This window comes from Molothrus ater, chromosome Z, assembly GCF_012460135.2.
Source record: "Molothrus ater isolate BHLD 08-10-18 breed brown headed cowbird chromosome Z, BPBGC_Mater_1.1, whole genome shotgun sequence".
Lineage (NCBI taxonomy): Eukaryota > Metazoa > Chordata > Aves > Passeriformes > Icteridae > Molothrus > Molothrus ater.
The window spans coordinates 7086306-7102182 of NC_050511.2; the positions used below are offsets into that span (position 1 = coordinate 7086306).

Below are 15877 nucleotides of genomic sequence, written 5' to 3' on the forward strand. Positions count from 1 at the left end.
CCCTCTGAACAGGGTATTGATTGCTTTATGTGACAAGAAGTATGAGGCAGGGAAGGGCTTTCAGACTAAATTCTCAGCTGGTTGTGATCCAGTCTGCATCCCTGGCTATTGATATCCCTGTTCTTCAGGTTCCTACATCATGTTAGGCACTGCCAGTGAAGAACATTGTGAGCATCTTTTGCCCTCTCTCCTGAGAGTGAGCAGCTCTGGGGATAGTGATGGTCCCCAGTGATTTTGTTGAGTAAGAGAGGGATAATCTGAATAACAGAAACCTATCACAACACAGTGGCAAGGTTTTTAAACCTACTTGTATAGTGATATGAGAAAGGAAAAAGATATCTGAAAAAGCAACAGAAGGAACATCTGGTCCTCTACCGCCAGAAAATTCTCAGTATCCAATACTCCTGCAGCATGTGGACAAATTAGATCCAAATCCAGGTTTGAAATGGAGGCTGCTATGTCACACATGACTATCCTACTGAGCTAACAGTAGAAGTAGAATTAGCTTTTCAATTTCCTTCCCCTCATGCCAATCTCAAGAAATTTTTGCAGTTTAAGTTTCACTGGTCCTGATGTTCTGACAAAGCATTTTTGCTGTCATGCATCAGTGTTTCCAGGGGAAACTATTAGAAATTTTAAAAGTTACGTTTAAAATTTCATGACCTGTGTGAAATGAGTCAGATCCCTCTCCCAGTGTGATTCAACAAAGCCACTGTCGGGTAAGAGGAGTGACACTGATTTATTTGTCTCAGACCAAGCTGCAGACTGCACTGGTTAGTTCTTTGTTTACTAATTGCTTTTTTTCCCTCGCCTTGTGGAGTAAATTCTGGTGCTAATTATGATGCGCAGTAAAGAAGCAAAGCAAGCCTCTGTATATGAATGTCTGACTCCTCCATTAATTACATGTCTGTCTTTGTTCTTCCTTGCAGATGAACAGACCGATCCAGGTGAAGCCAGCGGACAGTGAAAGCCGAGGAGGTAGTTGACTGCATTGCTTTCAGCCACAGTGCTAAATATAATTGTTGTCTCTGGCTTCTCTCAGGCAATGTGCTGATCAATTAGTAACGTAATCACTGCCAAAGAAATTCCCTCCACAGCAAAGATTCTCTTTATTAAATCTCCTTTACTTCATCTCACTTTCCTCATATTCAATTATTATTTGATTTTAAAAGGCAGGCAGGTGCCAGCGATTGCCTGAGAAACAAATAACTGCCTCGTTAAGAAGTGAAGCATCAGGCACTGACTTAACAAAGTTTAACAGCAGTGGACAGCAATGGGGGTTTTTTCAAGCCTGTGTCAGGCTGAGCTGTAGAGGTGTTTAATTTGGTTAAGATAAAGCAGAAATTCTATGGTTCCTCTAACCATGTTGTTTCTGCTTGCACTGAAGCAACTCTACTTCTGGAAAAAGCAAATTCTGAGCTGGCAGAGTTTTCTGCACCTGTATCAGCTTATATGGATAAACCTACTGTGGAAAATAAAGACTTCTCCCAGACCCTGGGAGTTATTCAGGATTTGCACAGGTATAGCTGAAATCAGGAGCTGGTATTTTGCTTTTCCATTCTGTACAGTGGATTTGGAAGCTTTGTTAAGTGATTGTTCAATAGATCACCAGTGATGAGGTGTTTCCTGTGAAAGGTTTTTTACCTGAACTGATGTGGTGATACTTCACCGTACTCTTCTAATAGGAGCCTGTTTGTCAGATCAAACACACAGATCACTGAGAGAGTGTGAGATGGTCTCTTATGCTGGATAAATTACCATCCTGCTATTTTTTTCTTGCGTCTGTACATTTATATATATATACACACGCATATATATAATGACATGTTCTCTTCCTCTCTATCCCTATCTCTTTGAGAAAAAAAATAGAGAGCCTTTTCCTCATCTTTTCAGTAAAAACCTCTAGTGCTTATGTATCTGATAAATGTGGGAGTAGATTTTGTCATTTAGTAATGATGTGGCTCTTAGATGTCTGAAAACTCTTCAATTTCCACCATAAATATAAACTTTTCTTCATTTGTGGGATGACTATCTTTGTGCTGGCATTAGTGGAAATCTCTGGCAACAACTACTTAAAAGGAGAAAAATGCCTCACAGAGAAAAGGCACCACATTCTCTCTTCATTTGAAAGCTGTGGATTTCAGGGACTTTGGCTGTGTCAGTGTGAGGCTGAAACTCTCCAGTGACTCAAGTTGTTGGGAGAATTTGTATGTAGCTTGTAGTTAAAGAGTTGGTGTGACAGGCTGGTGAAACCACAGGTCAAAAGGGGCTCTGTAAGGACTGGCTGTGGTGCTGTGTAACTGCAGACCAGGAGAACTGAGTGCTGGCAAAACACCAGAAATCTCAGAGACAAATACTGCCCTTTCAGAACCTCTCTAAAGAAAATTTGGGGGAATTTGGTTAATACAGGATGGAAAGTACTGATGGAATCTGGCAAGTTCTGCATTCAAGGGCCAGGGCCATTCAAGGCCCATTTCTGACTTGCAACAAAGACGCGTCACATCCTCCAGCATTGTCCAGCAGTTTTTAATAAACCAGGTCAATTTCTTCCCCTTTCCCTCCTTGTCTGATGATCTGGCTCTGTGTCTGAGTAGGATTGGGTAAGCCATGGGCAGTTGTCAATGCCAATCTCCTGGGGAAAATGGAAAGGCTCAGCTGCCTGGGCAAATGAGGGGACATTAAGCACATTCCAGCGGAGCTCGTGCCGACAGCGAGAGTGAAGGGAGGGCCTTTTGTCCATTTAATTAGACATACCAAAAAATAATAATTAGGCTGGCCAATTTGCCTAGTGCGCCTACAGGGTATGTAGCTCCCAATCTTTTTTTTTTTCTTTCTTTTTTTTTTTTTTTTTCTAATGCAAATCAGTAATAGAGAACACATGCCTGGCTTTCTGGGGAGGGTTTTCAAACTCCTTTGCTAAGAGCAGCTGCTTTCAGGAGCAGTGGTTTGAACTGCAAAGGGCTCCAGTGGCAGTTTGATTCCACATTATCACATCCGTGGCCCCCTCCCCCTTGTATTTTAGCTAATTATCTCCTCATCTTACACAAACCTCATCTTTTCCCATCCAGCCTGCTCCCATATTTCTCCTGTCAGTGACGATCATAATGCAGAGGCCAAGCAGGCGCTCTTGTCATTGCTGTGAAAGACACGTTGTCCTAATTCCCCACTGACAAGCTGCTTCTGGGCTGGGGATGCTCCAGGACGGCATGACTCAAGGGCAGCTGTGGGAGAAAAGAACAATTGGCACCCAAGGGAGGCATTGTGTGAAAACTTACGTTCTTCAGGAGCCCACCGGTTAGAGCAGGCACAGCAAACAGAATGCTAAAGAGGAGGCCATGTGTCTTAGGAGCACATCAAAAGGCTTCATTAGGGCTGCAAGATAAAGGTCAATCTAAACAATAAAGAAATTTAAGTTGTGGCTTATTATACCCTGTCCCTCTATCAGGATGGGACATAGGGGAGGAGCGGGGCTTGGGAGATGAAGCAGCTTTTCCACACAGCACAAGTCTTTGGTCTACCCACACTCTGGATTATGGGGAATACACATCTTGAATTAAGGGGAATTCTGGTGCCAGGCCACAGTGTTAGTGAAAAAATGCAGTGTTCTCTGGAACTGAAGTTTGCAAGCAAGTTTTTACTGAAAAAAGGTGAGCAACATTCTTGTGGAAGTGAGATTGTGTTTTCTTTGGGGACAAATACTTTCATTTTACTAAAACAGGAATCTTTGATTTTTTCAGCAAGTTCTTCCACAAGTAAAAGGTGATGAGAGTCACAAATTTATTCTCTCCTTCAACTAGATTAAGATCAGTTTTTCTTGTTGTTCTTGAGTCTGGATTTTTTTTTGGTCTTTAACCCTCCAGGTGTCCTAATTCTCACTTGAAAGTGAGTGTTAGCATTCAGTGTGTGTGAGCTACAATTTAGACTATATAAGTTTGGGAAAGTGTTCAGTATATTTTTTGTCAAAAATTACAGTCAACCCACCAAAATGGCTAGGGTGAGTCCCCTTAATAATTTTTCTGATTTTATTATATTTTTGTTAATCTCCATATTGTACAATGAGGAAAACAAAGCGTGAAAACCTTTTAAACAAAAACTGGCATTACTTACATTTGCCTAATCCCATGGGAAATAGAAATTAATGTGTCCTCAATATATTTCTCTAGGGAAATAGTCTCAATTACTGGGAAAATTTTGCATTTTACATTCCTGCTTGTTTGTGCATGTATGTGCATAGTCAAGATACAAAATATTCTATAGGGGTACTCCTTTTACAAAATGCTTCATAAAGCTTCAAATACCTGATCAGAAGATCAGAGTCCTTCGAGATTTTTTACTTTAACACTAACAGAATTAATGGAATATGATAGAAAACAAGCAATTCCATATTTTGTCATGAAAAATCAGATTGTGAGTCCAGCTTTATTAAAGATATCTTATGAACTTTCATTAGCCTTTGTTTTGGCCATTTTATCTTGATTATATGGAAACTACTTTGCCAGAGATTAGTTAGTCTAATACAGTTTTAGGAATGTAAGCTAGAACTTCACATCAAAATTTTGAACATAAAAAATCCCAACTAAACTGTTAGAATTCACTATTATTTTCATCTTGGTGGAGGTGGTTTTCCTCAGCTCCTTGTCTGATATTAAGCTCTAAAAATAGCCTGCAGGTATCTATCACTTAAAGTTTCTCAAACTTGGAGAATGATCTCAAGTCTGCTTTGTGGTTTGGGGCAAAAGTTTGGAGCCATTTCTTATTTCATCCACAATATCTCCAGCTCTCACTAGGCAGCTCTCACTGCAGCTGGCAGGGTTAACCTATGACAAACGCAGCCCCCAGGTCCCACTATGTTGTACAGGCAGTAACATTTTTTAAAAGGAAAGGACTCTCCTGCTGCTCCAGCTGCAGTCCGTTAGTGATGCTTAGATGCTCCACTGCTCCCACATTCCTCTCAAAGGACAGAGGAAGGTCCGTGAAGGAAACCATGCGAAGATGTACACTGTGTGCTACCCTGGCTCTGTGTAAATGTCACTACCAAAATGTGTTTTGTGGTGGTTTTGGGTCCTCCAGCCTTCAAACAGAAGGCTCTTGGACTAAAGAAAGGAAAAGTAGAAAGTGGTTTAGGGTTGAAAGGGTGTAGTGTCCTGCAGAGAGAGTGTCAAGAGGTTTACGGGACAGACTGTGGTGTGTTGTGCTGCAGTATTTCTGCAGTATTTCTGCATGCAAGAAATCTGCTAAAGTTTCTGTCTGTGCTTTCAAGCAGATTTTCTTTTGTGCATGTTTGAGGGAGGTGTGTGCTGTGTTGTCAGGACTCAGGACATCTCTCTGGCTGTCTTGAGCAGCTAAGATTTTTGCCAGGGGTCTCAGAGACCCTGTCACAGAGCTTAAAATGCCTGTGGTTTTATGACAGTGGAGCAAGTTACTAACTTTAGATGAAGATTTGCAAGCTATGACAAATTAAGTAGAGTAATAGTGAAGTTATCACAGGGTGGAAAAGTAGATTTTGGGATTTTTGGTTTGGGGGTTCAGGAGGCAAGATGGAGGCCAGCCTTTCTCCTTCTTCTTCTTCTTCTTGGCCTCCTTCTTCTTTCTCCTTTTTCTTCTTCTTGGCCTCCATCTTCTGCTGTGATGTTGGCACTTTTAGATTGGTTTAGAGTAGAAGCTCACTGTCTAACATGGGTGATAGGTACTGGAAAGTAATTGTAAATATTGTATATGTAGTTTTTAGTATAAAGACATAACACAACCCTGGGGGCAGGCAGAATGCCTGGAACTGTCCTGCTGGACAGACCTCGGCAGAGCAGGAGAAAATTTTTTATAGATAAGACGCAATAAACAACCTTGAGACTGAGAAATGAAGAGCTCTGACTCCTTCTTCAAGCGCCGGGCTGGGAAAAGAGACTTTCTAACTTTTCTCGGAGTCCCTCTGACCAGCTAAAGATCCCAACACTGTGTCATTTTTTGTTGCTTGGCAGCTGGAAGGCTTGGGCTTCATATTTCAACTAACTTGCAGTATTTCTCTACCTGTTACTGGATGTGCAAAGTCTGAAACTATCTGTTTGGTCATGGTTTAGTCCAGATTCAGAACAAAATATTCAAGAACTGAATTAATGGCAAAACTGTGTGCCTTGCTCATGCATGATTTTCTGCTTCTTTTTATACCCTTCCATCAGCTTGGTAATGATGAGGGGGTCAGAATGGCCTCTCCACATTTTCTAAGCCAAATTTTCATTTAGGACAAAAGCCTGGGTCTAATTCTTACTTCAAGCAGGTAGTTTCTAACTTGCTAGCTCTCTGCTGTGGGTGGCAGGGCAATCTGTCCTAGGTCCCAGTAATTATTTGCTAGTCAGTTGTTTTCCATTTAAGCAATCAGAATTACACAGCTTGTGCAGATGGCCGAAACCTCTCAGAGAGCTTCCCATCCAGGTACCAGCCAGATCTAGGCCTATTTAGGTGTTGCAGTCAAGCAAGGCTGGTTTCCTTCAGTTTAGCTGGTCTTCACACTAGTATAGCAGTCCCACGTGGAATGATTTCTTTCCTACTTGGAATCCTTTCATAAAGAATAAATTGGTTGCTCAGATCTTTAGACCAGAAAAGTCTGAAGACATTTAAGGATGAGAAAGCAGAGGGCAGTCTTGACAGAGCTCAGCATCTTCCCTTCTGCCCTGCTGCAGGCTGGGCTGTGCCTGTGTGCGAGCAGTCCTGCACTCTGGGGCTGTGCACGTGTCAGAGCTGCGCCTCTGCAGCTCTCATCTCTTCCTTAGCTCTGATCCACACGTGTTGCCTGGAACATCAAGCTCTTTGGAGGACACTTTACTAGCTGCTTCCCATCTTTTACCTTAAAAAGACTTCCCACCCAAGAAGCTGAAGAGCAGGAGGAGGGAATATCCTCTTCCAAGGTGGCAATCCTTACAAACTGCCTTTATGTGGCCTGCCACAGCTTTTTCGTCTACTGCTCACCTTTTTACCTTCTTTTTTTTTTTTTTTTTTGTCTCTTATGGTCTACACACTCATTCAGCAGGAGTAAGCAGGTGGCACTGGCAAATTATTTAGAGAAAAAGATAATTTTCTCCCATCTCAGAGTTGGGGAAAAGATCTCAATGAACCCATCTCCATTAACTCTTTCAACATCACAATGAGTGCAGTACATCTCACATTGATCTTTTATAGCTCAGGTAGAGAATGGCACAAACAGGAACTTGCAATGGTCCACATATGAATCCCAGCCTTTGCTGAAAATGTTGTACTGGAGATGCTGACTACTAGTTGTAGAGCAAATTTACAAATTGTATGAATTCTGGACTCAAGACCTCTGAAATAATTTTCTACATCCAGGGTCTCATATTCCCTCTTCTTTCCCTCAGTGTTTACAAGAGTTTAAAGAGCATCTCTCTCCACTCTTGTCACCTCCTGCAGTTTGAAAGGAGGTTCCCAGCTCCATGTCAAATCCTCCTCCTAAGCCTCATACATCTCCCCTTCCAGAGATTTGTACCCAACCTGGTCAGTTGGTTTTGACTTCTTTCAGGAGGCATTTGGAAAAGAATACTCCCACATTCAAATCTAAATATTTTTTTCTCCATCAATTATATATCAAATATTACTCACTAGAGCTGAATTGCAGTATATCTGTGTGGACAGTAAAGAGAACAAATGACTGGTTCAAAACAAACCTAATATTCTGTTAAAAAGCTTATCAGAAGTGAAGATGAGCTCATGAATGAAAGGGAAAAAAATGAAAAAGAAAAATCAAGAATGTAGGCAAAAATCTTGGTATTAAATTGGGAGGCAGCTTTCTTGCCTTAGAGGCTGGGGAAGTGTCAGGACCAGCAGAAAACCTTGGTGTCATTATCAGAGGCTCCTGAGGAATTGCTGTAGGAGATGCTGCAGTACTGGGAGAGATGTCAGTGCCTTGAAGCCTGCTTGTCTTGTCAAGGGCTGGGGAAAGAGCTGGGCCCAGAACCACAACAACCTCCTAAAGTATCCCCCAAACTTGAGCATCAGTCTGAGGACACGTCCATTGGATTTTATTTCAGATCTGAACATCTCTTATGACCTGCAGTGTTTTTCCTTCAGCTCTAAGATAAATCTGATCTAGAAAGAGCTTTTCAGTGCTCATAGAAATCTTGTCTTCCTAGCTGTAGCTGGTTGTGGGACTGATTACAGTCAATGGGAAATCAAAATCTCTTGGTTTATTGTGGAATTTGAGCACTATGTGACCCTACTGACAGCTGACACTCTGCTGTCCTCAGAAGGCTGTATTTTCAAGCAGGGAGAGTGTTCCAGCATGCAAATGGATCAGTTAATTCAAAGTGGCCCTGGGTGACCCCATTCATACTCTCCATTCTCTGTTAAAACTTAATTCTGGGTGAGAAAAAGGGCTTCAGCAGATCCTCACGTGTAGTGTTTTATATTTGATGACTCTGCTGAAGGCTGATGTGCTCCATTCTGCAGTCAAATGTTGAAAGAATATAAGGGACATCAAGCTTTTGTTCACATCTGCCCTTCCCATGGTGATTGAAATCAATGGAAGTGTGCCCATCAATAGGAACTGGAAAAGATCCACAGGACATTGTGTTCTAGTACATGTCCTAAGGACAACCTTTTAAAATCAAGTATTAGGGGAATAAAAGGGAAAAAACCCAAAAACCAAAAACCACATTGCACATTTTTCAAAAAATGTCTGTAACCTAACAATTTACTGACAAGAAGGAGGAGAGAGAGACTGGGGAGCTCATCTCCTCGAGGTTTTTGATATTGGCTCTGTTTCTTGCTATGACAGAACTTTTGATCAGTTATGTAACTTTGATTCCCTTCTCCTTCACACCCTTCCTTTATTGTCTGCCTGGGCTGTGGTATGCTTTTATTTGCTCATTTCTTGTAGATAGTGCCTTTGGCATTCATGCAAAGGCTGTCAGTGTCAAAGGGTTAAGGCACCAATGAAAGCCTGTAGCTGTACACAGGAGGATGAGTACAGGGCCAAAAACCAGCTGCAGTGGGTAATCAAGAGCCCTCATACTGCAGAGTGATATTTGGAGTTTTCTTCAGTAAAAGGGCAAAATGGAAGAAGCAGTAGGAGGAGAAGAATGGAGGAAATAAAAAATATAATCCTATAAAAAATCCTACCATTGTAAATACAGTTCAGCCTCCTGGGTGAACTCGGGGACACGTAACAATCCCAGTATCTTTTCCTTAATGTAAAGGTTGCTTGTCAATGGGGTTTTATACAGAATTAATAATACATTTATATATACGCTCCACAATTAATTGCAAAGCGTTTATGGCACTGAACAGTTAGAATGCATTATGATAATCACTCCTCGTGCATTGACTTTATTGTAAAGGTTTTGCTGATCACTGTAATTGGCTTGTTATTACACAGGAATATAATAACACCTCTCTGTATAGTAGTTTATAGCACATCAATAGCAAATGCATTCCTTTTATTGGAAGCAATGTGCATTTTATTAGAATACAGCTGAATAAGTGCAATCTGTGTAGACAAATGAAGTTTCTAATGACCTGTCTCACAAAAGAGTCGAAATAACAAGCCATTCATTATGTATTTTTTTCCACTGATGAACTTCTAGTTACGGTTACACAGTCATTCCTTTAAAAAAAATAAGGCATGTTTTGCTGTTCTTTCAAAAAAACATTTCGTGGAAAAGAAATATATGGGCCATTTTTCTGCCCATGTTGAATAAAGTAAGGGTGACTGATGCTCACACCTTAGAGATTTCATTTGCTTGTTGAGATTTTCCAAGCTTCTTCCTTGAGTATTTCGTCTGACATTCACAAAGAATCAAAATGTTCTTACACTGAGTCCAAATGCAGCTCTTGGAGCAGCGCTATTCAAACAACCCCTATGCAGTCACCAATCTGTTAGGTATGAGGGTCTTGGTGTTGTCCTTACTCCTTTTGAATGGGCTCTTTTCCTTTGATTCACAGAGGCATTTCTATATTTAGCAAAAAAAAAAAAAAAAAAAAAAAATCTAAGAAGGTACCCAGAGTTTTCTTCCTGTCTGCCACCATTACTCCAGGTCTAAATTTCAGATTTTTCTGGAAACTTAGAGTGGCATGCATCTGGTGTACAAGTGTAATTACTGTGCATTTGTTTATCCAACTATGCCCAAGTGTGATCAATGTCAATCAAGTGCCTAACCACTTCTGAAACCCTGAATCTGGGTACACAAGATTGTTGTTTTCAGACCTGGTACGGTTATACTGCTGTCCATGGTATAAACTGAGTTCAGTGTTCAGCACATGAAGATCACCATCTTTCATCTTCAAAATTCCACCAGTGGTGGATTTTTGTCATAAACTTGGCTGATTAGTGGATGGGGCTAATAATGCCAAAGTTATGGGCTTGATCTTCATACCAGCCATTCACCTAAGAGTTGGACTTTTGGGTGAGTCCCTTCCAACTCAGAATATTCTGTGTTTCTGTGATATGTGCCTGCTTCTTCTCAACTGTCACTTGTTTATTGTACACTCACGAATCCCCTTGACTCTAGAGTAATTCAGGGTATTTCTGGAAAGCAGGAGCTAGGAAATGTCTGCACCATGGGCAGTACTCTGAGCTGTTGGCACCCAGACCGGCTCAGCCCAGTTTTGACACAGACAAACTCTCTTTGAGTGGGAGTTTCAGTGGGGAGGGTTTTGCCTCTTGCCTGCTGAGATCTCAGATTAGAGTATCACATCTTGCAAGAAGTTTCAAGACTCTGGAAATACTGGAGGTCAAGAAATCTTTTCTTCGTGACATACACAGCATTTTCCAATTGCTATATATATTTTGCAGTATGTACATGAAATCAGTTTGGGAGGCAGAACATCTCTCTAAGTAAATAATTTAGCTCACTGAGTAAACTGTATCTACTGCTTTTACCCAGAATCTCTGGGCCTCTTAAGAGCCTTTGACTTAGGGACAGAAGAAATTTTAGGGCTTCTATGCCACTGTTCTTAAAATGTTACTTCAGGCAGAATTCACTTTTTCTAGCTTTATCACAAAAATATTAAGCATATAGTCTAAGTTAGTAATCTAGTCTCCTCCTGTGGACAGTGGAGAGAGAGAAGAGCTTCCAAACTATGATTCATCCTGTCCTAAGACAGATTGGATAAATGGTACTTCAAAGTTTCCCTTCTCTCTCCCCTCACTGAATCAGGAATGAACCTATGGCAATTAACTTAGATTTAGATATCTCACTTTTAGACACCTAAAGAGGGGTAAGATGAATCGCAACTTTCACCTTTTCAGGCCACAGTTTTCTATCTGTATCATATGAAGGATGATACTTGACTTTTCTGAAACCCGAGGCAAGATGTATGAATAAAAATTGCTATATAAAAACTATGGATTGGTCCTAAAAAGAGAAGGTATCTTTTTTCATTAATGTGTTTGCATCATAATATCAGGGGAAGAATAGAAGGGATTGCATCCCTATCAGCCTGAGCAATAGAGATTATCTGATCAGTTTTAATTCCTCTTTAAAGTCAATTTCCATTTTCATTTTTTGTATTTTACTTTACTACCACTCATATGCTCAGGACAGAGAGTGAACCAAAAAACCTCCCCAAAACCTTAAAATTAAAAGTAGCGGTGTGTAGCATCAGTGTCTTTAAAATGTGTTTTCATAATTAAGAAAAGTATTTTTATCTTTAAAACCAGCTTGCTTTGGAATCTGTGATAGAAAATGAATATGGCCCCTTGTAATATCATTTGTAGAGAGGTAATTTTCAAGGCAGCACTGCACTGAAACATTTTCCCCCAGGGAGGATAAACAGTTGGCTTCAATTAGTGAGGGACTGTTTCCTTTCTTTTCAATTTTAAGGACAGTCTTGCAGCCTGATCTTGCACAGAGGAAGAGAAATCTCTACACAGGGCAATAGACTGCAGCTTGGAAGACTGAGGCTTAAATTCTTGCCTTGCCACAGATATTCTCCTCGACCTTGAAGAGGTTACTTAGGATCAGGCTATTATTTTCACTCCATTTCTATCTGGTGACTATTATTACCTTTGACTGTCTGAATATACACGTAAAATTGGCCGAACATCTTGCTCTGACTCCAGTTTCCTTCTATAAAATAATATTGGTGCTGCAAGGATACATGCATTAAAGATTATTAGGTGCTCAGGTTCTCTAATCATTAGTTCCACAGAAATAACTTGGTTAGATAAATAGAGGTGTTCAAAAGTGTCAAATGTGTTTCACTGCTCAAATCTCACATAAAGTCAATGGGCCTTGGGTGTCTAAATATTCCCTTTGAAAATCTCCCCAAATAATGATGTTCTTCCAAATAGTTGGAGCCAGCTTTGTGGGGCTGATTCCTTACACTTTTAAGATGGAATCAGCTCCATCTTTTTCCCATAGGAGAAGCTGCCTGTGGATGCTTGTGGAAAGTGAGGAGGACATGTTCCATGGCAGGGCAGGCTTGTTTCATAAAACAAGTTGAGACTGCCCATTGGGCAGGACTGGAAGAGTGTTAAAAATAAGGGAAAAGTAACTTAAGTATCTCAGGAGTTCCTTTAGTGAGGGAATGCTTTCTTTTTAGCATCAAACCTTAAATGCAGGAATTGATAGTTAATAAAATACTTCCTGCCCATGAACTGCCATATGAATGGTAATTAATTCTCAAAAATCTTTATTTTATCCATCTCTGGAGTCACTGATGAATGGCCAGATGCATTGATTACAAACCACAATATACTAACACTTCCAAGCAGACAGCCAATTAACATGAAATTATATTGCCACAACCTGAGGTACATTGGATGTATTGCTTTCTTGTTTTTTTTTTTCCCCCAAAATGACTATGACTATAATTATTATTATGAATAGCTAATGAAACAGAGGTGTGGAAGAGTGGGCCAGAACCACAGGAAAGGGGGAAGGAAGTTTGTGTGAGTTTAATGACTTTAGAGATCGGACTAAAGCAACACAGTCTCTCCACTCCCTAGATCAGAAATCTAATTATTTATTATCTTTCTTATGGTAATGCCTAGAGGACCAGCCAGGAATGATGACACCAGGCTCACTGTACAACACAGAACAGACAAAAGTCATCTCTTCCTTAAAAAATTAGTCTCTAAAGACAACCAGAGGCAGTGTCTGGATACAGAGTTGTCATACAATGTCTCCATAGGTGACACAAAAGGAATTGTGCTGGGTTGCACAGTTAGGAGTGAAATTAGTAGTTCAAGTCAGGGGCTGAGGAGCTAGGGTCTGGCCAAGGCAAGAAAACAGTACAGTGGCCTTCAAGCAAGGCTCCTTTTGGTGACACATCTTCTGAAACAAAGCAAGTGACATCCTGAATAGCACACACAAGAGCCTAAGCCAACAGCAGCGCAGCTTCCTTCTTGACAAGGACCATCCTCCTACACTCTCACACCACTGGGTGGGTGAATGTGATCACACCAAAGGCCAGACAGCTGAAAAAAAAATAATCTCAGGTTTAGCAGATGTCTGAGGGACATAAGAAGGAGCCTGTTATGCCACCATGCCACTCACAGAGGAGGCAGTTCTGTGGGCACTGTGGTAGAAACAAGGGTGCAAGGCTATAGATGTCCCTAAATACCAACTGTATCTTTACAGAGAGCTCTTCAAAGGGACCACAGCCACCTAAAACAAAACAGAGGTCAAAAATCATGTTCACAACAGAAATTCTAATCCGGGGTCTGCAATGAACTGAATTTATCCCTGCCTCTCCTTGATCTCAGTGTGTGATCCCACAGTCTTCCCGGGTATTACAGGCAATTGGGTTTCATTAGAGTTTCTAATGTTTCCTTTTTGAAGTTTGGACTTTGAGAGGAAAGGCCAAAGCACTGGAGCAGTAGCCATTCTGGTGGTTCTCTCTAGATAAAAAGGAAAGGAATAGGGTTTAGATCTAGATGAAATCATTAGATCTCATTTAACCTTCTGCATAAACTGACTAAAATTTCACCCAGATGATCTGTGCTGAGACTTCTGGCTTGTATTTGACTAAAGAATAAAGAAATTTAGCCATAGAATGATTCTTTTGAGGCTTCAGTACAACTTTGATATCAAACAGGTTGGAATTGATATGAACCTTCTAAAAAGCTTTTAATAATTCAGTTCAATTAGTATGGATACATTTTAGTGATCAATTACATGTAACAAGTAGAATATATTTTTCCATCAAATACCTAAATATGTATGCCTTCTCCAGTTTCCCCCACAAAAAACAAGGGACAATCTTTTCCTAGGGCAAAATTTTCCAAATTTTTCTAAAGAGACCTTTGAAAAAACACAGCAGGGTAACTCTCCTAAAACTGAATGGGTGGAAATATTCATGTTTATGAACAATGGAGTTCATTCAGAGCAATAAAAGGGGAGTCTCCTGGAAAGCAGATATTCCCTTGCAGAGGATGCAATCTGCATGGCTCCTCCTATGTGGTCCCAGTGCTGTCATTTCCTTCTTGCCACATGTCCATACCAACACAAATGTTTCTGCTTCAGTTTCTATCTTCCTATTCTGACCATGTGCCAAAGAGGTGAGATATGTTCAGGGCTTTTCAGAAAGATATGCTGTCCCCAACTCAAAAGAAATGTCTCATCTGCCTTACCCAGTAACCACAGAAATGGTTGTTTGCATGTCTGCAGACACTGTGGAGTGACAGAATTTCCATGGGCAACTTATCAGGAGACAGAAATCCTCCATTTTGCAGACATCAGTAACATGGTGACCTTTAACAACATTGCAAGCTTTCACTCTCTCTTTAAAGCATTATATCCATCCTTAGGGAGAAAAACTTGTAGCTAAGGATTGAAATCAGAAGTGGATCATAATTCTGGCTGTGCTATTCAATTGCCCTGCTGTATTTATGATCCATTTATTCATAGCTGGGCTTTTTTTTTTTTTTTTTTTTTTAATTCTGTCTTGAATCTAAAAAAAGAAGTGACCAGGCTGGCAGTGACATGTGATTAATAGATTGCACCTTTAGAAAAAGTTAGCAGAAGGAGATTAGCATTGCAGCCTATTATTTATTAATTAAATGCAGACACCCTATTTATACCAATGCTGATGGCATTAGTTCACATCCATGCTTTGGGACTGCATTATCCATCCGGTCTCCCAGCATAGTAATGTTTGTTACTGAGCTGGTGGATGTTGCTGGGCTCCTTCTGTCACTTGCTTCTGTTATCAGCAGGAAAGGACAGCCAAGAAGTTAGAGATCCAACCTGAACATTTTGTTCAAGTGTCTGCTCTGTCTCTAACAGCCTGAGTTACCTTGGCCATATCTCTGGGCTCCCTTGGGACATCACTGCTTGCTTTCTACATCTGTACCTCCCCGTAGCTCAGTGTGCAGTGAAGATTGAGCATGCAAGGCAGAATGCTGTGTTAGACCTTTTCCATTGCCTACAGGAGGAAGAATTACATTAGTGGGCATATAGGTACCTGCTGCTGCTATTTCAGTCAGCAGAATGGGAAAGAGTTATCACAAGTGTTGTTATTTAGCTGTGCCAGGGTAGAAAATTATACTTCACATGACTCTTGTTTGATAAGCTTGTCCTCCTGCCTACAGAGTATTCAAAGGAAAGTTCTGAAGCCTAATACAACCCGGAGGTTTCCATTGTTCCTAGCAGCTGTTTTCAAGATCCTACCTTCAAATGCAGGAAAAACAACAAATTAATTGCAGGACTCTTCCTGATTCCACCTCAGGGCAATGTCATGGGCTTCTCTGTCACAGGTTAAGCTTGGGACAAGCAGATTGCTGTGAAATGGCCTTCTCTTGCACCTTGAATTAGAGAAAGCCCTAGCAGTGCATGACACACTTCTGCTAGTTTTAAATCAGGAGACAACTCTTTACTGCCTCATAAACAAATACATGGCCTTTGGTTAGACCCACTGTTGTTGCATGAGC

The 15877-nt window shown here is 40.8% G+C and overlaps 1 protein-coding gene across 16 annotated transcripts in view; it reads left to right on the forward strand.

Moving 5' to 3' along the window:
• The window catches only part of CELF4 (CUGBP Elav-like family member 4), a 712154-nt gene that overhangs the window by 393008 nt on the left and 303269 nt on the right, over nt 1-15877 (forward strand). For all 16 annotated transcript variants that reach the window (XR_004982016.2, XR_004982017.2, XM_036402637.2 and 13 more), the window contains exon 3: nt 930-978. Coding sequence is in view for 14 of the 16 variants with exons in the window: in XM_036402637.2 (XP_036258530.1) it covers nt 930-978 (49 nt within the window). In the remaining 2 variants the exon portion in view is untranslated. The remainder of the gene's footprint in view (nt 1-929; nt 979-15877) is intronic.